Source organism: Ostrinia nubilalis, chromosome 20 (assembly GCF_963855985.1).
Source record: "Ostrinia nubilalis chromosome 20, ilOstNubi1.1, whole genome shotgun sequence".
In the NCBI taxonomy this organism is placed as follows: domain Eukaryota; kingdom Metazoa; phylum Arthropoda; class Insecta; order Lepidoptera; family Crambidae; genus Ostrinia; species Ostrinia nubilalis.
This window is the reverse complement of record NC_087107.1, coordinates 13,428,062-13,452,905: the sequence shown is the minus strand read 5'-3', so window position 1 is coordinate 13,452,905 and position 24,844 is coordinate 13,428,062. Positions and strand designations below refer to the sequence as shown.

The following is a 24,844-nucleotide window of genomic DNA, read 5'->3' as shown; positions in this document are numbered from 1 at the left end:
TAGCTAGGCGGAGCTACAAATGACCCTTTTGTCTTACGACTTAATTATCTGTAGGAGTGTTTCTTTGGTCAATGCAATGGCTTGTTCACTGACAATTGATTAATTAATCGCTGCATCACACATTAATCAACTTTGAAGTTGCCGACTTGATAAAAGTACGGTTAACTGTCTTCGAGCGTGGGTAAAACCTTTTTTTAGTGTGATGAATCAACCGCATGTTATCTAGCTATGTGACATAATTAAGTGTGAATCTATTCATTTACCTTTATTTTTTATCTTTTGTAAGTTGGGATAGTATTAAAAGGTGTGTTTGTTTACCAGACAACAGTAAGGTAGTTGGAAAGAAAAAATAACGCATATAGTACCTGCCTACTACAGTATTAGAATGTCATTACCGAAGGAGGAATGTCATTATTACTAATAGTGTCTAAAGACATATCGAAGTTTTGTTTTGCCAAAACATCTTCGCCTGACTCTATGACATTTTACTTACTACCCCCAACTTTTACGATTTTCTATGAATACCTTTATGTTTGTTACTAAGCGAATTTATAATTCTTAATATGAAAAAGATCTTAAACCAAATAGTGTCTGAAGAAGACTTATCGAATCTTATGTCGGGCTTCTTTATAGAAAACATTGCGTATACGAACTCCACAAGAAAATACACTAAACATTTTAACATGGAAATAAGCCGTCTGAGAGCGAAGTGACTATTTTTCGCATCACATCGTCAGCTTAACACGGAATCGTTACCAATTTGGCTGACGTCCCCCTCCGGCCTGGGGCGCCGGCGAATGCCTATCAATTGTGCGTTCCAGGAAAAAAGGAACGAATCGGTACACATTACTGAGCGCCGGAGGCGCCCTTCAAAAGGGCACAACGATACAGAAAATGATAGAAGTGGTATTTATAATTTTCGGGTAATCGCGCTTTATGTGTACTGTGGGGGTAAGAGCTTTTAAACTGAGATTTGATTGACATGAAAAAGGTGTTCAATCAAATAGGTTGTAGGTAGTACAAGTATCAAGGAACTGTGCAAAACCTTCGAATAAGATTGTTTTTAGACATGATGCAATACAGGAAGAGAGATCTAATGAATCCAGTCCATGATGTTATTAAATATTTCTTTTATTAAGTAACGTTTTAATTTGTCCTAAAGTGGGATGACGATGACGAGGACGACAATGATAAAACATTGCTCTAAATTACAACATGTGACAATGAAACGAGAGAAGGTGAAGTGACTCCCATTACTGCTACTTATTCGCAACAAACCAATATTTCCCATTTTATGAGGCAAGCAACTAATCCATGAAATTCCGCGAATAAAAATAATTTTCACTCCCATAGCATCTCAGGGAAAATTTCGAACTCCTCCTATGTTCTTCTGATTAAATTCGTTGCGGGCCCAATGACAGTTTAACTTACCCCTGGAACAAACTTGACCTTCACTGGTTGGGTTTTTATTGGCGGTCAAGCTGTAGATCCTGGCTACACAGGAGTTGCAGCGGTGGGAACGAGAGGTGGGAATAATCCCGTATCTCAGGAAATCCCCGTGAAATAATGCCACATCCATTCACCATACCTCTGCTACCCGCTTAAAATTCACAGGCTCACTCGTGTGACAGATTGCATTTACCTACCAAATAGCCCAGAGTATCACTTACCCGGGCTAATATAAAGATGGCGGATTCCCGCCACGCCGCCGGAATGTTAGAGGGATTACTTTTCTATTATAATTCATTCTTCAAGCCAAAAAAGGGTTTGCGAAATGAATGTTAAGTGGGTCTCCAGTGTTGATACATGTTTTAAGAGCTGATGGGACACATTCAATATTATGGATTTAGTTCGATGGAAATACAGTATTTGAATTAACAAGACCAGTTCTACTTTGGTATTTATCTACTTATCTATCGTGAGGTTTTGAATAATTAACTGAGGTTAAAACTCTAGCTTTACCAGACTTGCACCTGGTGCCCTAGCTAAAAGCATTTTCAGAAAATCTTGTGTGGATTTCATACTCAAGCATGCATCAAAAGTGAGAACTATCACTTGTATAATTTTCAATTCATGTCTCCCATCTTCTGACCCAAGCAATCTTGTGTCATTGACGGATTATCCTTTTCATTAAATTCTAAACTGGATGGAAGATGAGGCTATCCAGAATTTTATTGGAACCCTCTGAATTGTTCTTTATCTATCAGAAACAAAAGGAACAAGGCAGGAATCACTATCAGGAAGATCTTAAAAATCCCATAATCTTTTTAGGCTACAAGAAGCCTGTATCCAATCTTCTTTTAATGAGGAGATACCCTAATTATTTTAAGACTGACTGCCGAGACTAGACACAATATCGTTCGTCGTAGTGGCGTCCAACATATTAACAGGAGTCTGATACTAGAAAAGAACTAACATGCAATTACTATCGTAACTGAACAGATAAACAAAAGCAAAGTGAAATGTGTCGCGACTCCAGCGAGGAAGCGTCGCGGTCGCTGCGCGTAAGCCGAGCCGCGGCGCAAGGATGCGCGCGCGCAAGGTCACTGTCACTGCACGTAGATCATTCTGTGAGAGACGGGTTTTAGACTTTTGTGAATGAACAAATCCCAAAATGTGAAGAGATTTCACTTGAGAGTGGAGAGAATATCCAGTCTGATTTATTTTTTCACCTATTGAACCCTAAAGTTATTAAAAACATTGTCGAAATCTACAAATGAATTGTCAAAATCTGCTCGATACATGCAGTAGCTTGGTTCAACTACTGAAAATACTGGTGATTGGAAACATAGCCATAAGTTTGGTTTGACTGTCAAAAAGGTAGTCCTTGTCTTTGATTTATCTTTGAGCAATGTTTGTCTTTCCTAAGCATTGTTTTCGTCCATCAGCCCCCAACTCATAACACTAATCGCGACCATAACAGCAATGCTTGTGCTTGCATCTAAAGTCCGGGTCTCCGAGCACGTAGAATTTTGTCCAATGGCCCCAAGCGACTGTGCGACGGGCGCTTGCAGTGAGTGTGCGAGCGCGACAGCAACATAATTACGCCCGAGTGATAGGGATGGGTAGCTTGGGGTCATTGGACAAAATTCTACGAGCTCGGCGACCAGACTATAGTAGGATAAATCTATGCTAATTTAGTTACCATGTTTTCCTACAAATTGGTTTTATAGATTATATTATTCAGTATTGCGAGCCAAATAAAAAAAACAATTTGAACTCACCAACTTTATTTATTTCCAGCGCGTCCGCACGTTCACAACCTCCCTCGACGAGCTCGCCTCCCGCGTGCAAGGCGCGGAAGCGGCGCGCGCGTCGTGGCGCGGGCCCGGCGACGCGCGAGACGCGCGCGCGCAGTTGGACGCGGTCACACGCGCGCGCGCGCAACTCCCGCCGCTGCGGCGCTTGGCTGACGAGCTGCACGCGCAGGCCCAAGCGCTGCAGCGGGACAAGATACAGCTGCCCGAGCATCTGCTGGGCAGGCTCGACGACTTGAACACAAGGTTTGTCGCACAACAAGCATGTTTTTGCAAAATAACAAGTAAAACGTGAGACGCGCGCCCTATTGGCTGGTTCATGAATGGACACGCAGGCCCAAGCGCTGCAGCGGGACAAGATACAGCTGCCCGAGCATCTGCTGGGCAGGCTCGATGACTTGAACACAAGGTTTGTCGCACAACAAGCATGTTCTTCTTGCTAAATAACACGTAAAACTTGAGACGCGCGCGCGCTATTGAGGCGCAAGCGCTGCAGAGGGACAAGATACAGCTGCCCGAGCATCTGCTGGGCAGGCTCGACGACTTGAACACAAGGTTTATCACACAACAAGCATGTTCTTCTTGCTAAATAACCCGTAAAACGTGAGACGCGCGCGCGCTATTGAGGTGCAAGCGCTGCAGAGAGACAAGATACAGCTGCCCGAGCATCTGCTGGGCAGGCTAGATGACTTGAACACAAGGTTTGTCACACAAAAAGCATGTTCTTCTTGCTAAATAATGCGCGCGCGTGCTATTCGCTGGCTGACGAGCTGCACGCGCAGGCCCAAGCGCTGCAGCGGGACAAGATACAGCTGCCCGAGCATCTGCTGGGGAGGCTCGACGACTTGAACACAAGGTTTGTCGCACAACAAGCATGTTTTTGCAAAATAACAAGTAAAACGTGAGACGCGCGCGCTATAGGCTGGGTGATGAGCTGCACGCGCAGGCTCAAGCGCTGCAGCGGGACAAGATACAGCTGCCTGAGCATCTGCTGGGCAGGCTTGATGACTTGAACACAAGGTTTGTCACACAACAAGCATGTTCTTCTTGCTAAATAACTCGTAACACGTGAGACGCGCGCGCTTTTGGCTGGTTCGTGAATGGACACGCAGGCCCAAGCGCTGCAGAGGGACAAGATACAGCTGCCCGAGCATCTGCTGGGCAGGCTCGATGACTTGAACACAAGGTTTGTCACACAACAAGCATGTTCTTCTTGCTAAATAACTAGTAACACGTGAGACGCGCGCGCGCTATTCGCTGGCTGACGAGCTGCACGCGCAGGCCCAAGCGCTGCAGAGAGACAAGATACAGCTGTCCGAGCATCTGCTGGGCAGGCTCGATGACTTGAATACGAGGTTTGTACAATACCACGACTACATCATCATGTTTGTTTCAAATAGTTCCCATCACAATACTAGGATACTTAGTGGCCTCAGTTGTGCCTCAGTGCTTAGCTAAAATATGTCATAGCTCAGCTAAAATATGTCGGATAAATTCAATTAGTTAATTGGTGCTTCTTAGGTATAGATAAGTAACTCTACTATCTGCCTTTCCACGCATGAAGTTGCATACCTACCCTGCGGGGACAGGATAGACTCCGTCATTTACCTTAAGTGGGAAAGGAACAGTGGGATTCTGGCCAGAGCCTTCACTGCCACAGCTCCTCCCGGCAACTGCCCGCCTTCATGGCGGGCCCTATAAGCCCCCCAGGATGGTGGACGTGTATAAGTTTCCTGCTTCGCCTAAATTTTGTATCTTCCCCAGGGTGGGCGCGCTATGCGCCGGCGGCGAGGAGCGCGCGCGGCAGCTGGCCGGGGTGGCGCGCGACGGCGGCGCGGGCGCGGCGCAGGGCTTCCTCGCCGGCTCCGTGGACCCGCCCTGGGAAAGGGCCGTCACGCCTGCCAACGTACCTTACTATATCAAGTGAGTGACACCTCGAACTCCTTCTTGAACCAGTTTCTGAACTACACTTTAAAAGTTGTTCAGAACAAGCGCAGGGCTTCTTGGCCGGCTCCGTGGACCCGCCGTGGGAGAGGGCCGTCACGCCTGCCAACGTACCTTACTATATCAAGTGAGTTACACCTCTTAACTTCTTCAAAAGAACCCTGTACTGAAAGTAAATTATTTTGACCGCAGCTATCTTTTTTATTCTCTTCATAGGCAACAGAGCAAAACCAAAATCTACACTTTGGCCATAGACAAATAACATTCAGAAATAACTATACTGTTAAATATTCAACAAATTGTGAAGTAAGAAACTAAGAGACAGCTGCCACTACCCAGAGTTTTCTGACGACCACCAGCCCCATTCTTTCCGTGGATGGTCGACTTCGAGAAAGTGTAGGGCAAATCCTGTGGTCAATATGGGATATGAGACAGTCTCCCCCACAGAACATAGAAAATTCTGTGGTCCCCTTACCCTCACTTACATGACCCATAACAAAATTAAAATATTATTTCTCCTCACCTTGCCTCGAGTACTCTACCTTCGCTCGAAGAAGAAGTGTTCCTAGAATCATAATTTCAGCCACGGGACATCCACTGCTGAACATAGGCCTCCCCCAATGATTGTCATAATGACCGATTGGTAGCGGCCTGCGTCCAGCGCCTTCCTGCTTTATGAAGTCGTCGGTCCACCTTGTGGGTAGACGTCCTACACTGCGCTTTCCGTGGCTTCCATTCCAGAACCTTGCTGCCCCATCGGCCGTCTGTTCTGCGTACTATGTGCCCTGCCCATCAGTCCTGGATCTGTCAATAGGCCGTATAGGCCGCGGCCTAGGGGCGGCAGATTTCAGATGACGCTTACTCGATTTCAGAAGATAAAAGTTTATTTAAATAAAGAACCCCACCCTAGCCTACGGGCGGCAAAACTGTAAATCCGCCACTGCTGCCCATTCGATGTTCCTAGAATCATCATATTCAAAAACTCATTTTGAATCTTATTACAGTGACACTAAATATTCTTATCCTCCACAGCCACGAATTAGAAACGACACACTGGGACCACCCGAAGATGATCGAGCTCATGAACTCGCTGGCCGACCTCAACGAGGTGCGGTTCTCGGCCTACAGGACAGCGCTCAAACTCCGGACTGTACAGAAGGCGCTTTGCAGTGAGTATTGTGTGCTCTATTGGGAATTCAATAAGGTTGGAGTTAGGATACCATTAGGAAATCAATAAGGTTGAAGTTGAAACGACAAACTTTTCACTGCGTTTGGAACATTGTTCTCACTCATTGAGAAGCTAACACTTTTACCATCATTTTTAAATTGGTTGGTCTATTAAGGACTGCGCTCGAACTTAGAACTGTACAGAAGTGGCTTTGAAGTAAGTATTGGGAATTCAATAAGGTTGAAGTTAGAATACCGTTAGGGGTTCCTAAAAGGATCTAAAGGTCTAAAAGGTCCAAGTTGAAATGACAAACTTTTAACTGTGTTTGGATGACTTACTTCTTAATTGAGAAGCTTGAAGCAAACACCTTATCACACAAAAACAATTACTGAGCCACTGCGCCAATAGGTCCCTACCGATCAGCATATTTATCTTGGCATGCTCGTAATAAGGACATGTCAAGAAGCTGGTCTTCCGCGGACGTCCTTGCTTTTGGCATCGCGCATCCTTTCGAGGAGACACCGACTTAGTTCGATATCCCTCAAAAGGTTGGGCAATACCGTGGTATATGTATGTAGGTAGGTAGTAAAGGGTCTTAATACTCACAATGTCTGTGTTTCAGTGCACATGCTACAATTACCAGCAGCCTTAGAGGCCTTCGACTCGCATGGGCTCCGTGCGCAGAACGACCGACTCATCGATATCCCTGACATGATCACCGTACTTACGTCGCTATACGAGGTAAGTTCAAATCTAGATAGAGCATTATGTATCACTTTAGTTAGCACTTTCAAATGTCGCTTCATCACTCAACGTTGATAATAATTTTGTCGGTTTTGGCAACTGTGTGGCAATCTTGGCCATCAAAGAAAGAAGAAGAAGACTATAGCTGATGCTGTTTCGATGGAAAAAATAAACGAAGAATAAGCACCGACATGCCACGTGCTTGGTCAAGTCAAGGCTCTAAATTAAACCTATATGATGCAAATTCGTAGCCGACTTCACACAACAGCAGCAGAAGACGTTCTATGTATTTCTATATTAGTTCTATGAAAAAAAAACTTTCAGAAGACGTGTCGCTAGCAACGGTAGTGTCCAGTAGAGTAACGATGACACTTCGCCTGCTGCTGCTGTGTGGAGACGGCTATGAACTTGCACCTTGAAAGGCTTCTCAAAAAAGTCAACTTACCTCCTCACCCAATTTCACATCACGTACTATTTCAGGTAATAGCAGCAGAAAACCCGAGCCTGGTGAACGTGCCTCTCTGCCTGGACCTGTCCATCAACTGGCTCCTCAACGTGTACGACAGCCAGCGCACCGGCCAGATCCGGGTCCTCAGCTTCAAGGTCGGCCTCGTGCTGCTGTGCAAGGGACATCTGGAGGAGAAGTATAGGTGAGGACTACAATGGTATTTGGAAAGGCGGTCTTACCATAACAAATCAAGTGGCAGTGGGCGGGGCACATAGCTCGTAGAGACGATGGCCGTTGGGGCAGAAAAGTTCTCGAGTGGCGACCACGGGCTGGAAGACGTAGCGTGGGCAGGCCTCCTACTAGGTGGACTGACGATCTCGTAAAGGTCGCGGGAAGAGCCTGGATGCGGGCAGCGCAGGACCGTTCGTTGTGGAAAACCTTGGGGGAGGCCTTTGTCCAGCAGTGGACGTCATTTGGCTGAAACGACCATAACTGCCTCTTTCTTTAAAGGGGAATCTATAAATTGCCATGGCTTGGATAGGATTCCAAGATTGCTAGGATATCTAAGCATAACTGCCTTGCACATACCATTTTTTATGCATGACAAGGCAGGTATTTGACCGCAATCGCACCTGGTGTTAAGTGAGATGCTATCTAGGATGGTACATATCTGCCCTGTAAGTGCCTATTCACTCTCGCCTTGAAAACGCCCGGATTATAGTGTTCAGGAAATACAGCAGCAGGCAGCGAATTCCAGTCCCTAGCTGATCGCATAATTAAAAGAGTGATCGAAACGTAACATTATATAAAAGTTGCAGCATAGTTATGTCCTTGTACACCTTGTTGCAGCACAATTTTCTTTACTCAACGGATATTTCTTGGTCTCTTCCAGATATCTATTCCGGCTCATCGCAGACCCTTCATGCAGAGCTGATCAACGAAAATTAGGATTACTTCTACACGACTGCATACAGGTATAATAACAGCACTAAAATCCGTTACTTCATTAATTCCTCAACACCTTGCTAAGTCAACCAAAGCAGCAAAAAAGCCATACTGTTATTTGCTCGAGTCGTAGCCATTCGGGTAATTTTCGTCCCCCAGTAACTTCATTTTGAAAAACGACAGCAGATATCAACCATTTAGAATGTCAGATATCCTCAAACGAATTCCGTTGCAGGTCCTTCGACAACTGGATGAAGTGACCATACAGGCAGAGTGTCAGATATCTTAGATTCACAATTTATCTGCAGGTCCCTCGACAACTGGGTGAAGTGGCAGCTTTTGGAGGCTCCAACATCGAGCCTTCGGTGAGGAGCTGCTTCGAGCAGGCTTCCGCCGCCACCAAAGATGGCAACAAGGGTGGCACTCTTGATAGGAAGGCGCCAGGTATGTTTTTTTTACTTTAGAGGGTATATTATAAATTTAGATTAGTGATAGTTTTACTGTGTTTAGAAAACTTTGGCTAGATTGCACCATCTTACTTTAAAAACATCAAAAGTCTGTCAAACTCAACGTCAAAAGTTAAAATGAGGTGTTGTAACTCAGCATTTATGCTGGATCCACTATTTGGGTTGAAAGTTGATGTAAAAATAAAGTAACTGGTTGTAACCATCGTAGCATCAGCTAGATTACCAATAAGTTGTGTACAAAGAAAGAAACAAGAAGGACTACAGCCACAGACCTTGAAACAAGTTTAGCATAAATTGAAATAATTCAAAACTTTTCTCAATCATTGCAGAAAAAGAGAAAGACAAAGAAGACACCAGCGACAAGACCCTCGAACGAACACCAGACGGGCAGCTGCAGTTCATCGAGGCCTTCCATTTCCTGCAGTGGCTGCAGAAGGAGCCGCAGTCCATGGTGTGGCTGCCCGTGCTGCACCGCCTGGCCGCCGCCGAGCAGGCCAAGCACCAGGCCAAGTGCAACATCTGCAAGGACTACCCTATTGTGGGCTTCAGGTCAGTTCTGGATTGATGGAGAGCCGGCAAATTTGCACCTGACAACTTAGCATGAACCCATAAAATACCAGCGACGTTGCGCCAGGTAAAGTCCGGTCGCCGAGCAGATATATTTTCGTCCAATGACCCCAAGCTACCCGTCCTTATCGCTCGCGCGTAATTATATTGGCAGCCGCAGTGAGTGTGCGAGCGACTTTAACTTAAAACCAGACCAGGTAATGCCATGATGCATCACATGCCATGACGCACCAGGCCAAGTGCAAGGACTACCCCATCGTGGGCTTCAGGTTAGTCCCTTGCAGGAGCCTCAGTCATGGTGTGGCTGCCCGTGCTGCACCGCCTGCCGCCGCCGAGCAGGCCAAGCACCAGGCCAAGTGCAACATCTGCAAGGACTACCCTATTGTGGGCTTCAGGTCAGTTGTAGTGTAGCACCAGGAGCAGGAGACTTAGTAGGAGCTTCAGGTCAGTACTGGATTGATGGAGAGCCGGCAAATTTGCACCTGACAACTTAGCATGAAACTATAAAATACCAGCGACGTTGCGCCAGGTAAAGTCCGGTCGCCGAGCAGATATAATTTCGTCCAATGACCCCAAGCTACCCATCCTTATCGCTCGCACGTAATTATATTGGCAGCCGCAGTGAGTGTGCGAGCGACTTTAACTTAAAACCAGACCAGGTGATGCCATGATGCATCACATGCCATGACGCACCAGGCCAAGTGCAAGGACTACCCCATCGTGGGCTTCAGGTCAGTTCTAGTGTAGCACTAGGGAACTTAATAGTAGACCAGGTGAAACCATGCTGCATGAAACGACTTAATATCAGACCAGAAGATGCCATGCTGTATCAGACGACTTAATATCTGCCTAGAAGATGCCATGCCGCACTAACTGACTTACTAGCAGACCCTAGGCGCACCAGGTGATGGGACTGGCGATTTAGTCTCCCACCAGGTGATGCCATGTCGCGTCAAGCACCAGACTAGGTGACTTGGTTCCAGACCAAAAGTTGCCTTAAAGCACCTGAAGACATCTGGACTAGTCGATTTCATACTACATCACGTGACTTTATACATATCCAGCTGACATCATGTCACATGAGGCATAAATCTAAAAAATTGCAGTGTTGTCGTTAGATGGGTAACAACCTAGTCCATAAAATCGTACTGTATTAATATTTGTAAATCATATTTTGGCTGTAACCTGTTTTGTACGTCTTAAATAATAAATAAGTTTTTTTTTTTATTTAACGTAATTTATTTCACTTCCAGATACCGCTGTCTGAAGTGCTTCAACTTCGACATGTGCCAGAAGTGCTTCTTCAGCGGCCGCAAGGCCAAGAACCACAAGCTCACACACCCCATGCAGGAGTATTGCACTGCGGTGAGTATTGATGGAAAATCACCCCTATTACAAGCACGTAAGGTGCATATCACACATGTGACATAGTACGCAGAACTGACGGCCGATGGGGCAGCAAGGTTCTGGAGTGGAGGTCGCGTACCGAAAAACGCAGCGTGGGACGTCCACCCACAAGGTGGACCAACGACACCATAAAGGTAGCAGGAAGGCGCTGGACGCAGGCTGCTACCAACCGGGCAACATGGAAAACATTGGGGAAGGTCTATGTTCAGCAGTGGACGTCCTATGGCTGAAATGATGATGATGAAGGTGCTACAGTGGTGTACAGAATAGCCTTTGTAGATACAAGGGAATGTTCTACTATCAAATTACTGCTAACCTATAATACATCCCAGTAATCGCTACAATCCCATCGAGACAGCATCAGCTAGTGCTGAGAAAATTTGGCGGAAAAATCTCAAGTCGTCTATTTCTGCCTGGTTCAGAAATATTAGAAATCGCGCGGTTTCTGGGTGGTTCTCATTGACGAGGCACTGAGGCAGCAACCATGCGGTTACGGTTTGATGCAAATGTACGAGAACTTCCCCAACCCGTCTGGCCAGGGTGGGGAGTGTAGGCTAAATCCTCCATTTGCTTCTGGTAAATTGGGTCGTACTCCTGCCTGGATGCGAGCGGCGCAGGACCGGTCTTTGTGGAAACCCTTGGGGAGGCCTTTGTCCAGCAGTGGACGTCCTTCGGCTGAAACGAACGAACTCCTGCAGTGGAGACTAAATGACCTGATCATGTACGAGAACTGATTAGCAACCGCGCGATCATCGCTGTGTCTGAACCAGGCCTTAATGAGTGTCCATTTATGAATGGATGGATAATTTTATTGCTATATTTTCCTGCAGACGACATCAGGGGAGGACGTGCGTGATTTCACTCGAGCACTGCGCAACAAGTTTAAGTCGGCGCGCTACTTCAAGAAGCACCCGCGGGTCGGCTACTTGCCCGTACAGACTGTTCTAGAAGGTAAATACTGCTCTCTTTCTCTCTCTTCTTGTACTTCTCTCTCTCTCTCTCTCTTTCCCTCTTTTCTTGTACTTCTCTCTCTCTCTTTTCTTGTACCTCTCTCTTCTTTCTTCCACTAATCATTCACTAGGTACTACTAACCCCTTTATAATCGAGCCTTCTGTTATTGGCCGCGGCGATCTATGCAGAATACGAGTCCTATTCTTATATTTTATCATCAGTACCTGTTCATACAGACCTCTAAAGCTTTAAACATCTGGAATGTGATCGCGGAAGTTGCACGTAATCGCGCACGCGTTGTTTCGGCCGAAACTTAGGTGTAGATTTGCAACACTGGCTGGGAGAGATCACAATATACTATCGGCAATAGTGTTTAACTGCACATTGCCGGTCATGTCGTCTCGTTCTATCGCAAAGAATCACCATTTGATGAGAGCGAGAGCAAAAACGGAATTGGGTAAAGCCTGGTCCAATGATTCCAATCTACCCATCCTTATCGCTCGCGCGTAGTTATATTGCTGTCGCGACTGTGCGACGGGCGCCCGCAGTGAGTGTGCGAGCGCGAATTCTACGTGCTCACGGACCAGGCTTTAGTTAACAATGTTGCCGTGTGTACAGTCGCGGAATGAAAAGGTTCGTCATCTTAGTGTCGGTTTTCGCTTGCACTAGGTACTGTAAGAGTCAAACCTGCCAACATAACAGTGCAAGAAACAGTGCTGCTAACATTTAAATAAATATGACGTTTGCTAACGAATAAGGTTTTGCTTGTTTATTTTTCTATCCCATCAGTGCAATGTTACAAAATGTAGTTTTTTTTATTTAATAGATAATGGCAGGTTGAACAAACAAGAAGGTTTTAGTTTATCAATCATAATAATCTTCTTGACAAGATAAATCGTCAAACAACTTTGATCTGAATAATTTTGAACTTTACTGACGAACAGTTTTAAAGATTATTTTCTCTAACTCGAGATTATTCTGTAACGTAGTTTCAGAAGGTAAATGTGCTCGTGATTCGTTGAAGGAATTAATTTGAAAACTGACGAACCTTTTCATTCCGTGACTGTACATCCTACATGACAAATTTTCAACGATATTACTCAATACTCAATAGTTTATTTTGCATAACCACATTAGCATTCACATTTTAGGTCTTACAATTTAGGCAGTTATTCGCTGGGTGCGAAGTACTAGGTGGGGGTAATATAATCTATCGCAGCGCTCATGGTGGTCAAAAGTAGAAATAATGTAAGCTCTGTCATCAGATGTATCTGTCAATGGCAAAGCGATTCTACATAATACATTTTAATATCATTAATTAATCACATGAAAAGGGTCCTACTGGGAACTTAAATAAAAGAGTGGACTGTATTTCGATAGGGCTGATTTAATAGCCGTTTACAATTTGGAAATAACTAGACTATTACAACGTGGTAGTACAAAAATGAGTCACAGTAGTTGTTGTGCACAGATGTTTGCCTTATGACGAGAGCGTGAATTATTGAACTCTGCCCTTGTTTTGTTCTTAATTCTTCTACATCTCGGACTTGTCCAGCCAATATCAACAACTTTCCTTTAAATACGGTTTGTGGTTGGAATTTGATATTGTAACACTCACAAACCCGGTCTTCAAAACAATACTCATTTCGATCTGAAAACGATATTTAATTTATTACTAGCGATACAGGAACATTTAAATATATTTACTGTAATATAATGAAACCGTTAAAGTAGCTTTTTCTTTTTGTTTTACTGTAAAACTACAACTATAAATGAAGTAAACAAACCCTGACACAATCAAAATTAAACACACTTTTCGGACTTACCTCATTTGATTTGAATGACCAAAATGATTTCAAAACCTTTTTTCCACCCAAATCGTGGTATCACAACAATTTATTAGTCGAAAATATTTAATATTTTTTCATTTCGATATTTTTTCACAAATAAACGACTTAAATGTCAATGTGACAGAGCCCACAAAGTTATGGACGTAATCGTGCACAGAGCCAATACAATGTGGACCCAGTTAGGGCACAGCAACTTTAGGAAGGAGACAGAACGACGATCTTAATAGTTTCAAAAGAAATTTATGTACACATTGAGTTTGGTGGAAATGTCATTATTAAACAATTCGATAATTATAAAATAAAGATAGAATTAATGAATTATTAAAATGGAAAAATATTGTTAAAATGTCATGCTAATTATTGTCAAGTGTTTAAATGTCAGGTGAATATCAAGTGGTAAGCAGTTAGGTCCTACTAATTTATTATTTAGGTCAACATTAATAAAATAATAATAACCTAAAAATCCTTAAATGTCAAGAAATTTTGAAAATAAATATAAATAAATATGTGTGTATTAATTAATTTATTCCCCTGTCAGGTGACGCATTAGAGTCTCCCGCGCCGTCCCCACAGCACGGCGGCGCGGGCGGCGCCCTGGGCGCGGACGACATGCACTCGCGGCTCGAGCTGTACGCCTCGCGTCTTGCCCAGGTGGAGCGCACGGCGCCCGACCAGGACACGCCCGACAGGTGAGCCGGGGCTGGGCCAGGGTACAATAAACCAGAAGACTGTGCCAGGGTTCAGTAAGCTAGGGCCGGGGTACAATAAGTCAGGAAACTGACTGGGGACTGCGCCAGGGTACAGCAAGCCAGGGTATTGTTTCAGGGTCCGGTAAAACAGGGGACTCTCCAATAGTAAAATTCCTAGCTGATTATTTAAAACGGTAACTATAAATTGCTAAAAAATAGTTCTGACGGCCGATGGGGCTGCAAGGTTCTGGAGTGGAGGCCACGTACCGGAAAACGCAGCATGGGATGTCCACTCACAAGGTGGACCGACGACCTGGTAAATGTAGCAGGAATGGCGCTGGATGCAGGCCGCTACCAACCGTGCGATGTGGAAGTCATTGGGCCTCCCTATGTTCAGTAATGGACGTCCTGTAGCTGAAATGATGATGATAAAGTATACATAGTCTTCTCGAGACCAAACAATTTTGAATCTTATTACTCACACTCTAAACCCTTTTGCGGCGGCCGATGGGGCAGCAAGGTTCTGGAATGGAGGCCGCGTACCGGAAAACGCAGCGTGGGACGTCCACCTACAAGGTGGACCGACGACATCGTAAAGGTAGCAGGGAAGCGCTGGACGCAGGCCGCTACCAGTCGATCAACGTGGAAAGCATTAGGGGAGGCCTATGTTCAGCAGTGGACGTCCTGTGGCTGAATGATGATGAAGTATAATCTTCTCGAGGCCAAACAATTTCGAACCTTCCAGTCGACTGCTCTAACGACACGGGTGGGCAGTCGTTGGGATGACAGCGCGAAAATCGTCGGTATCCACTAATTATGACCCTTATAGACCACTATATTGACAAAGTTCTCCGTCTTCGTACGCGATATTGGAAATTTGGCATCTACTATCGGCAGAATGACATTAGGAATCGTCTGGCTTTGATATTCAATTTTCAACTGTATTACCTTGACAATCAGTTCAAAATTGATTGCTAGAAAATTATTTGACAGACGATTTCTACTGTCGACAAATGCATTTGAATTACCCCGCTTATTACTCACAGTCTAAACTCCTTTCTCCCCAGCGACGAGGAGCACCAGCTGATCGCGCAGTACTGCCAGTCGCTGAACGGCAGCGGCGGCGCCGACGCCGACGACGCGCCGCGCTCGCCCGTACAAGTCGTCTCCATCATCCACCGCGAGCAGCGCCACGAGCTCGAGGCCATGATCAGGTACTGATGATGAAGCTGCTTCAGCCTATTGTTCCATTTCTCCTCCCATCTTCCATCCCTTATTTCGTATTCTCCCAGTCTCTTTTTCCATTCTTCTATCCTTCCATACTCCTGTCCTTCCACTCTCCTATATCCATTCACTCTACAATTCTTCCATCTCTCATGGTCCATTTGCCATTGTCCTTTTTCCCATTCTCCCATCCTCCATCTCATTTCCTTTCCCTTATTGTCCCCTTATCATCCATTAATCTCTTATTGTCTTTTTCTTCAATTCACTCTTCTTCCACTGCATTCGAGGAAACTAATCATGTAAACCAGGCTTTATTTAACTAACCAGCATGACCACAAGAGCAGTAATTTGTTATCATCCTCTTGTATCCTTGGCTTTTTGTACGGCTTCCGGCAACCGTCCTTTCATCATTCCATAGGTCACAGACCTGTCTAGTGTCTACTTTTCATGCGTCATTTAGCTCGAAAACTATTCAGCAGTGCTAGCCCAATCACCAATCTTCGAAACTACTGAACCACTACGCAGTTAAATGTCTCCTTTATTCTCACTTGACGTACCCTGTACCTTTTATCCTCAAGACAATTTAACTGAAACACCAACCCTCACGATTCCAGCTTCCTTGACATCACATATCTCATTGGCCCATTTATTGTCCCGAAGCAGTGGTAGGGTAAATACTGGGACGTGTAAAAGTGCTTTTTAAAAGCCTATTTGCAAAAATAAATGAGTTTTATGAGTTTTCATTATACCCCTCATCCACAATACAATCCAACTAAACCCACCTACCCCCACAATTCCAGGGAGCTGGAGGAAGAGAACGCGAGCCTGCAGGCGGAGTACGAGCGGCTGAAGGCCAAGCAGACGCCCGGCTCCACGCCCGACGACCAGCAGGCCGACCGCAACGCGCCCGTCGACCAGGTCAGAACATAGCTGGAGAATTACGAGAAATCAGACTCTAGTAGGAGTAAGGGAAGATAATGAATGGGGAGCATATAGCTGTAGAATTAGGAGGGATCAGACACTAAGCGGAGGATAAAGGGGAACTCTTTACTCTAACTGTAGGATAAAAGAAAACTTTCGGCCGTTGACCAGATCAGGATATAATGGTTGAGAAGTTACGAGCTTAACGTTGGGGTGAACTCATTGTAGGTACAACTGTAAAACAGCCAGTACGGTAAGGTAGGTTAGTCGACCAGGTCAGAACAATGGTTGAGGAGTTATAGATCATTTCATCCACGAAGACGCGCCCCACCATTCTTCCGCTAATGTTTGAGTCTTATTGGTACTACACGCTAAAAATTATCCATGAGTTCACACGCACACTTCAATAATGACGCTCGGATCAAACTCCCCGCACCCCGCGCTTCCCTCTTCCAAAAATTGGTGGGGCGCGTCTTCGTGGATGAAACGATCTACTAGCTGTAAAATTAGGGGAAGTCAGACACTATCTAAAGAATAAGGGAATGATAAAGGGAAACTCTCTGTACGACTGTTGACCAGGTCAAGACTCTAGAAGAGGAGTAGTTAGCCAACTTGATATTTATAAAATCTTTGGTACAGGCTATGTAAAGTCACTTAAGCGAAATAATGTGTCATCTTTTGCAGTTATGATAGGTTCTATTCTACAACACGTCTGATATGGGGTAGACTATATCTGATTTTGTCTCAGGACATGACGGCGGAAGCACGAATGCTACGTCACATCACGTTAAAGACTCTTGTCTCCTAGTTTTAACAGGTGTTATTTAGCAACAAAATACTGACTACCTTAATCACGTTTCCAGGACATGATGGCGGAGGCTCGCTTGCTGAGACAACACAAAGGGCGTCTGGAGGCACGCATGCAGATCCTGGAGGAGCACAACCGCCAGCTCGAGGCACAGCTGCAGCGCCTGCGCCGCCTGCTCGACGAGGTACCACCCTAACACAATAGGATAGAGTTCAGAATGTGCTGGCAAACTACCAGCGACTTAATACAGTTGGATAGTTGTCTCCTCTCACTGGAAGTTGTATTTTTTGTCTGCTACAGACCACACTTTATGGCTACAGACGTAGATTCTTTCGTTTCAGACGAATGACATCCACTGCTGGACAAAGCCTCAAAGATTTCTGCAAAGACTGGTCCTGCGCCGCTTCCTTCACCAGATCGTCGGTCCACCGAGTGGGAGGCCTGTCCACACTTGTCTTGTCTTGACTTGTGTCTTCCGGCTCGTGGTCGCCACTTGAGAACTTTTCTGCCCCAGCGGCCATCAGCTCTGAGAGCTATGTGCCCCGCCCACTTTCACTTGATATTAGCAATTCTGCGTGCTATGTCGGTCACTTTGGTTCTCGAGATTATTAGTGTCCTTATCTTATTTCACTTCAGAACCATGCTTTATGCGGGTGATATAATTCCACTTGATCAATGAAAAAAGTCGCACACAAAGACGACTGCTTTGGTCGACACAATTCACCTGGGTGATATCACCTGGGTGAAATGGTTCCTAGGTGAAATAAGGACACTAAAAAATCTACTTTGTTCACCCAAGTGAATAAAGTGGAATAAACCGATTAAACTCTGAGCATAGAAATAGAAATAGAAATATTTATTTGTCTTTGAATAGGGTGTACAGAAGGTCGAAAATAACAAAATAAATGATCACCTATCCAGCCATCAACAATAGCATGCAAATATATCGAAGAAATATTGATATTACATCTAATTATTACGGTATTACTTTTTGCTGATTATTCCCTAGATATAGCTTAAAAATTCTTGGAGAGAGTAGAATAATCGCGCGACAAGCCACTTTTGCAATGTGGTCTTAAACTGATTAAAGGACAGTTCTTTAATATCTTGAGGAAGTTTATTATAGATTTGGACACACATGCAGAAACAGTTTTTTTGAATACGAGTACTTTTTGGGATGAACTCAAGGACTAGTCTATTGCAATTCCTAGTATTACGTGGGAAAACGTCTTTGGCTTTTTTGAAAAGATAGGGGTTCTGTTTAACTAGTTTTGCAGCTTCAAGTATATATAGACAGGGTAATGGTAGGATGTTCAAAGACTTGAATAGTGGCTTACATGAATGGTCCGGTGCTATACCACATATTGCCCTAACACATTTTTTTTGAGCTATAAATGCCCTTTGCAAATCAGTACTGTTTCCCCAGATAATCAGCCCATAACGAAGCACTGATTCGACATATGCAAAATAGGCTGTGAGAGCTGTTGTCCTTGTACGCATATAGCACGCTCCATCGTCCTTTGGGTGACCTTGAGCTACTGTAGTGAAGCCCACTGTATAGCCTGACCAGGAACATAAAAACCCTGGCATAGAGGCGCGTCAATTGCATTTGATAGTGCAACACTGAGTACAGTCGTACCTGTGTTAAATTAATAGCCTAACTTTATGTATCAGGATTCAGGATTACGGGCTAATTTAATATTTTCATAAATTAACGAAAAAATATTATTATAGGTAACCTGGTTTAAATAAATTAAATGAAACCATCAATCGAGCTAGTAGGATTTATTTTATTACTAGCTTTCCGCCCGCGGCTTCGCCCGCGTGGAATTTTGTCTGTCACAGAAAAACTTTATCGCGCGCGTCCCTGTTTCAAAAACCGGGATAAAAACTATCCTATGTTCTTTCCCGGGACTCAAACTATCTCTATGCCAAATTTCATCAAAATCGGTTGCGAGGTTTAAGCGGGAAAGCGTAACAGACAGACAGACAGACAGAGTTACTTTCGCATTTATAATATTAGTTGGGATTAGTTGGGATTCATCAATAATCAAATTCAGGACTTGAATATTCAACTGCAATATCTGCTCATGAACGCTTCAAACTCGGTACTTCTTTCTCAATTCCATAAAATTCAACACTTAGAAAGTGACAAAATTTTTTAAAATAGGTAGTTGAAACAAACCACAGCTAATTTTCATAGTGGACTGTACATACGATAAACATGTCAGTCAATTTGACAACCTTTGTCTGAAACATTATTCAATGAAAATATTGTCCGAACCCTTAGTATTTTTCTTTGACAAATACTTTAACACATTGTGAACCACTTTTCTTTCACGACTATAAAAAGATTTTAGCAATTTAATTCACAAAATCAATTGCGCACACTTAAAATAAAGTTTGTTTACACTTTGACAGCAATAGACTGACATGCTAGGTGACATATCAATGAAGTTTTCAGTTACTGTTGCCATTAAAAGAAATTAGTACCATTCGTTTTCCGCAACATGGCGAGGGTTTTTATGTTCCTGGTCAGGCTATAAATACTATTTTCCCTCCAGCCGGCGCAGGGCTCGCCGCCGGCGCGCACGGGCACGCTGCAGACGCGCTCGGTGACGGCGTCGCAGCTCGCCACCGACTCGCCCGCCAAGATGCACAACGGGCTCTACGACGCACATACCAGTGAGTGTACACACTATACTAAGACCCAGTTTCATTTTAGAGGAGAGAGGACAAAAGGATAAATAAGTTGCTAAAGTCCAGTTTTTATGAAACCGGAGAGGAAAGGAGACAAAAGGATGTCACAAAGTTCATCCAAAGTGGGAAGGATATATGTGTGTGCTGAAAGAGCTAAAAGAGCTTTCGGGTATGCAAGGCGCGGGACACATTGACATCTCCACTCCACCGCGCTGCTGTAGCTAGCCCGCTCGCGCTCAAACTAAGCTAAGCGGAGCAATGTGGAAGCAACAAAATTGGATTGGTTACTCGAACATATCTCCTCTCCTCTCCACCTTGGTAGAAAACGGGATCAAAGGAGTTCTAATGTCGTAAAGCAATTAATAAACGAAGTTTTGACCCTGATTCATAACTACCATTTGAAATAGCAGACACAAGCAGTTGTAAAGTCAGCCTAATATGTAGGTCATATTTGTTAAAATTAAACTTTAAAAAAAATATTGTAAATTGAATGGTCTTCGGCCTTTATTATGAAACGACGCATGCTCTGAACTTTTCAATCTCAAGCAAATCCTATTCTTTAATCTAAATAAGAATTCACCCAATCACACCAAACTACCAGTGGCGGGGCAAGACCTAAATTTGGTGTGGGCAAGACAGATTTCGCGAGGCCTTGTTCTGTGGCGACCTGAAGACGGATTTTATGAAATAATAAAAAAAACGGGTCAATGGTCTATTCATTGACAGTTTCTGATTTCTTGATTCAGTGATTATTTTTAAAGGAATTTTGCGCCAAAGAATAATGTTTGTCACTTAAAACCGTATTGTTGCTTAATTTTGTGTCTGATTATGGCTGAATTTGTTTGGAAAAAAAAATTTTATCTACATTGTTTAGCTATCAATAATTTATATTTAATAGTCAATATTTCAAAATTTTTGATGCGCGAGGCCCCTTGTTCCGCGAGGCCGTAGGCGGTGGCCCACGTCGCCTACGCCTTACGCCGCCACTGCAAACTACTATGATAGTCGTATGATCTAAATTGAACCAATCACTAAGATTGAATCGTTCCGAGCGCGTTTCATCGGGCTCGAAGGACCACCTTGGCCACGTGACTAACGTTATGACTATGCAAGATGGCGGCGCGCGGTGGGGCGCGGAGAACGCGCGCGAGGAGCGGCCGCCGCCGCCGCCGCACGCGCTGCACTCGCTCATGCACTGCGCAGGTCAGAACTAGGGACGCTACCGGTATACTGTATAGTAAAGGGATAGGGAACGTCTTTATAATAGTGATTTTTGCACGTAGATTTAGCGCTCTTAGTACTTTGGTCAACACTTAAGAGATTCATGTAGACGCAGTTTTTAAACTAAAGTCCGCTCTGTGAGCACGTAGAATTTTGTCCAATGACCCCAAGCTACCCATCCTTATCGCTCGCGCGTAATTATATGCGACTGTGCGACGGGCGCCCGCAGTGAGTGTGCGAGCGCGACAGCAACATAAGCTAAGGATGGGTAGCTTGGGGTCATTGGACAAAATTCTACGTGCTCGCAGACCAGACTATAGCTAAGCTAAATATTATAGAAGTGGGTTTACCTCGTATAATCCACCTGGATCAGGTACGGATCGACCGTGGAACTCGAAGTTAGCCGATGCAGACACCGTTGCCGCGTTGGGCTACTGCGGATATGTGCATAAAACTCTTATTTTATTACGAATATGAAATGAATTATGTTTAATAAATTTTACAACTAAAATAACAAATTTCCCCAATTGAGTCTGAACTTTAAAGTCTTTAGAATAAAGTTTAAAATCAATAATGTGGAAATTTTCCAATTCTCTTCGAAATGCGCGACTACTTATCTATTTGTGCAAAATCGCATCGCTAGTATGAAGACGTTCTATAACTTTCCTTTACTATGATATCGGGTCTGCTCGACAAAGCGTTTCCAATCGCCATCTCTCTTACTCATATTAGAATTCCAGTATGAGCGAGAGAGACAAAGATGGACGTTTTGCAATGTAACGTTTGTTGTTAGTGTTGTAGTGTCTAGAGTTGAATGCAATTTATTTTGTACAAAGCTATAGTTTTTTGCACTGTTTTTGTACATTGGATATTTTTTTCGAAATACCTAATCAGTTATAGGTAAGTATGTCATAGATATCGCACATTAGTTGATAAATACGTTTTTGTTTTTAGTTTTCGTTTGGTCATAGGTAGATGTCGCACTTTGATAGATACGTTTTTGTTTTTAGTTTTCGTTTGGCGTTTAATTTTTCAGTTGGAGTTGCCACGCTGTTTTGTAGATGTCGCTTTATCACGACTGATCGCATGGTGTTTGCATGAATTTATTGTCGTCTACTTATTCGATTGATTGTAATTTGTATTTTTTTTTCTGTTTTCGCAAACCTAACAGGACGCATACCTTGAGGTAATGATTTTGTTGTTTTGACGAAAATATCATTTATTACAAATAATTCAAGAGCAAATTCGCTCAGCAAAACTTAACATAAGAAACTTACGGCCTACGCGATCAAATTAGGGCTATCGTTGAACGCTAAGCTCACCAGTATCGCCACTGGTAAAGTTGTCACTTGCCACTTTGCCAGTGGTGTCAATGCAAAACTATTCTGTAAAGAGAGTGAGATGGTAAGAGTTGTAGCTCAAGATTTAACAAGGGTATTTCAATTTCCAGATGACCTAGGCCGCGCCGTCGAAGAGTTAGTTTCCGTGATGACGGAGGACCAGCCAGCGCAGACCACCGCTCCTCCGCAGTACACCAACGGAAAGCCAGCCAAGGAGTGACCGCCCCATGGTGCTGACGCGGCAACCCCGCTTTATTCCCGTCTGGCAACACTGTCCTTTGCCATTTTTAACTTTTTATTGAATAATAAAACTTTTTCCAAGTTGTCTGGGTTCAAAATCCCAATTCAAAGGTTTACTGTATTATATTTTGGTTTGGCTATTTCCTACTAATTTTCGACTCATCACTAACAATTGCACATGCTGTACAAATGACTTCTACCTTATTATACAAAAGCTCTAACATTCCATTCATCATTTCTAACAGATGGCTTCTCGGTGTTGGTTTTCAGAAGCCTGAGTGGATTCGGCTAAACAGAGCTAATCAGTCTGACTGACTTAGTTCATGATAGCAACGGAACAAGACGATTATCGTATGCAACGCTTATTGTATAAATAAGGGCCTGCCATTGTTGCAGTACATATCGTGATGATGTCGTTAATCTTTCCTATTCTTCTTCTCTTTATACGGGCAACACTTTTGGTATTTTTAATTTTAACGGGCAACTCGACAGTGTTGCCAGAACGAATTAATCCAACGAAAAAGACAGCTAACGAGCATTTATATTAAAAAACTGTACCAAATTTATCGATACTAACATTTTATTAATTGTTTATAAGTACATATCTATTAGTACAATCTCCATTATACTATCATATCACTTCTTGTAAATTTCCATATCATTTTATGCTGTATATTGAACTGGCACGTGTATAAATATCACGAGACTCAGGTCATTGTTTTTGAAACGAAATTGGCCGGACCGGTCAGATCGGCTTGGAACTCAGTTGAGAGCTTTAATAGTAAATGTCGGAATCAAAAACATATATACAGGTGTTTACAATTTTAGACAGTACCGTTGATTTGCATGTATGCATCTTTTTGATGGCGACTTTATCACAATGTTAGCTTTAAAATACCTGTTTTGAGACGTTTTTATAATGCAATCGACGATGCAAACAAAGCACGAATCCAGAAACGAGGGCCTACGTTTTAGTGGAAAATGTACTGTTAATCATAGATAGTTGTTTCCAGCCTCCGGCTCCCGGGGTCGTAGGTCGGGTCAGCCCGCGGTAGTAGTAGTGTAGCCAACGATATCGGCATGTTATTTATATGCATGTTTACATATTATCGAGTTATCAAAAATGTATCGTTAGAAAAATATGACTAATCAAGCTGCTTCTATGCAAAATAGTGTTGATCATTTCCTTCGGTTACGTGTTTTGGACTGTCAGAATAGTACTTCTTCGTAGACTTAAACATGTATCCAACTTTTTCACTATGACAACGGTGACACGTTTGTACTTAGGGTAATATGGGCGGGGCAGTTTACGCCCCGCCCGTTTCGACGTTTGTGACGTGTCGTAAGGAGCTGCCTACCTTTTAGATAAGAATATATTGGAGAGATGACTTTTATACGAATGTTAAGTAATCTGTTGAATGCTAACTTTACAATTAAGGACTTCCGATTTAACCATATCATGGTTTTTTATATTTTTATTCGGTCGCGGAGTGTGCTGGAATTTTAATTCGGTTGTATTATTCCTTTTTAATTGGCAACACTTTGAAATTTCGGTCAACTCGCGACGTTTTGATTAATATTATATCATTAATTTGGCTAATATAGTATTTAAGAAAAAAAGCACAATCTATGTTATTTTAACGAAGAAAGTAATTAAATTTACACTAATATATTGTTAATAATTTTATTCTATTTGTTTGTAGGATGAATAGTTTTGTTTCAAAATCGATTATTTTAAATATTGGCAACTTAAAATATCTACTTCCGCATTTATTTGTATATTTTACTGTGTTTATAATGTTTTAGAAGTTAATAAAATCCAAATAAACATTCAAGCATAGTATGAATTGGTTTCATTTATAACCACACCTACCTATTTATTAAATTATCAATACACACACATTTGACACAAAAGTTAAGTACAAAAGTTATGCTAAAGTTTTAAAATAATAA

At 43.3% G+C, this 24,844-nt stretch overlaps 2 protein-coding genes across 2 annotated transcripts in view; both read left to right on the top strand.

The window, feature by feature from the left end:
* Positions 1 to 4,311, top strand: part of LOC135081915 (dystrophin-like) — a 105,754-nt gene extending 101,443 nt beyond the window's left edge. Inside the window, exons 5-7 of the mRNA XM_063976697.1 lie at positions 3,244 to 3,503; positions 3,976 to 4,113; positions 4,179 to 4,311. Of these exons, the coding sequence (XP_063832767.1) occupies positions 3,244 to 3,503; positions 3,976 to 4,113; positions 4,179 to 4,311 (531 nt within the window). The remainder of the gene's footprint in view (positions 1 to 3,243; positions 3,504 to 3,975; positions 4,114 to 4,178) is intronic.
* A 46-nt stretch (positions 4,312 to 4,357) lies between these two features.
* On the top strand, positions 4,358 to 24,734 carry LOC135081914 (dystrophin-like). Its single transcript, XM_063976696.1, has 16 exons — positions 4,358 to 4,443; positions 5,022 to 5,180; positions 6,234 to 6,370; positions 6,992 to 7,110; positions 7,594 to 7,763; positions 8,454 to 8,535; positions 8,815 to 8,950; positions 9,303 to 9,522; positions 10,794 to 10,905; positions 11,778 to 11,898; positions 14,287 to 14,437; positions 15,505 to 15,651; positions 16,462 to 16,579; positions 17,446 to 17,574; positions 19,955 to 20,075; positions 22,762 to 24,734. The coding sequence occupies exons 1-16, from the start codon at positions 4,358 to 4,360 to the stop codon at positions 22,869 to 22,871; spliced, it is 2,118 nt and encodes a 705-aa protein (XP_063832766.1). The 3' UTR covers positions 22,872 to 24,734.
* Positions 24,735 to 24,844: the final 110 nt, after the last annotated feature.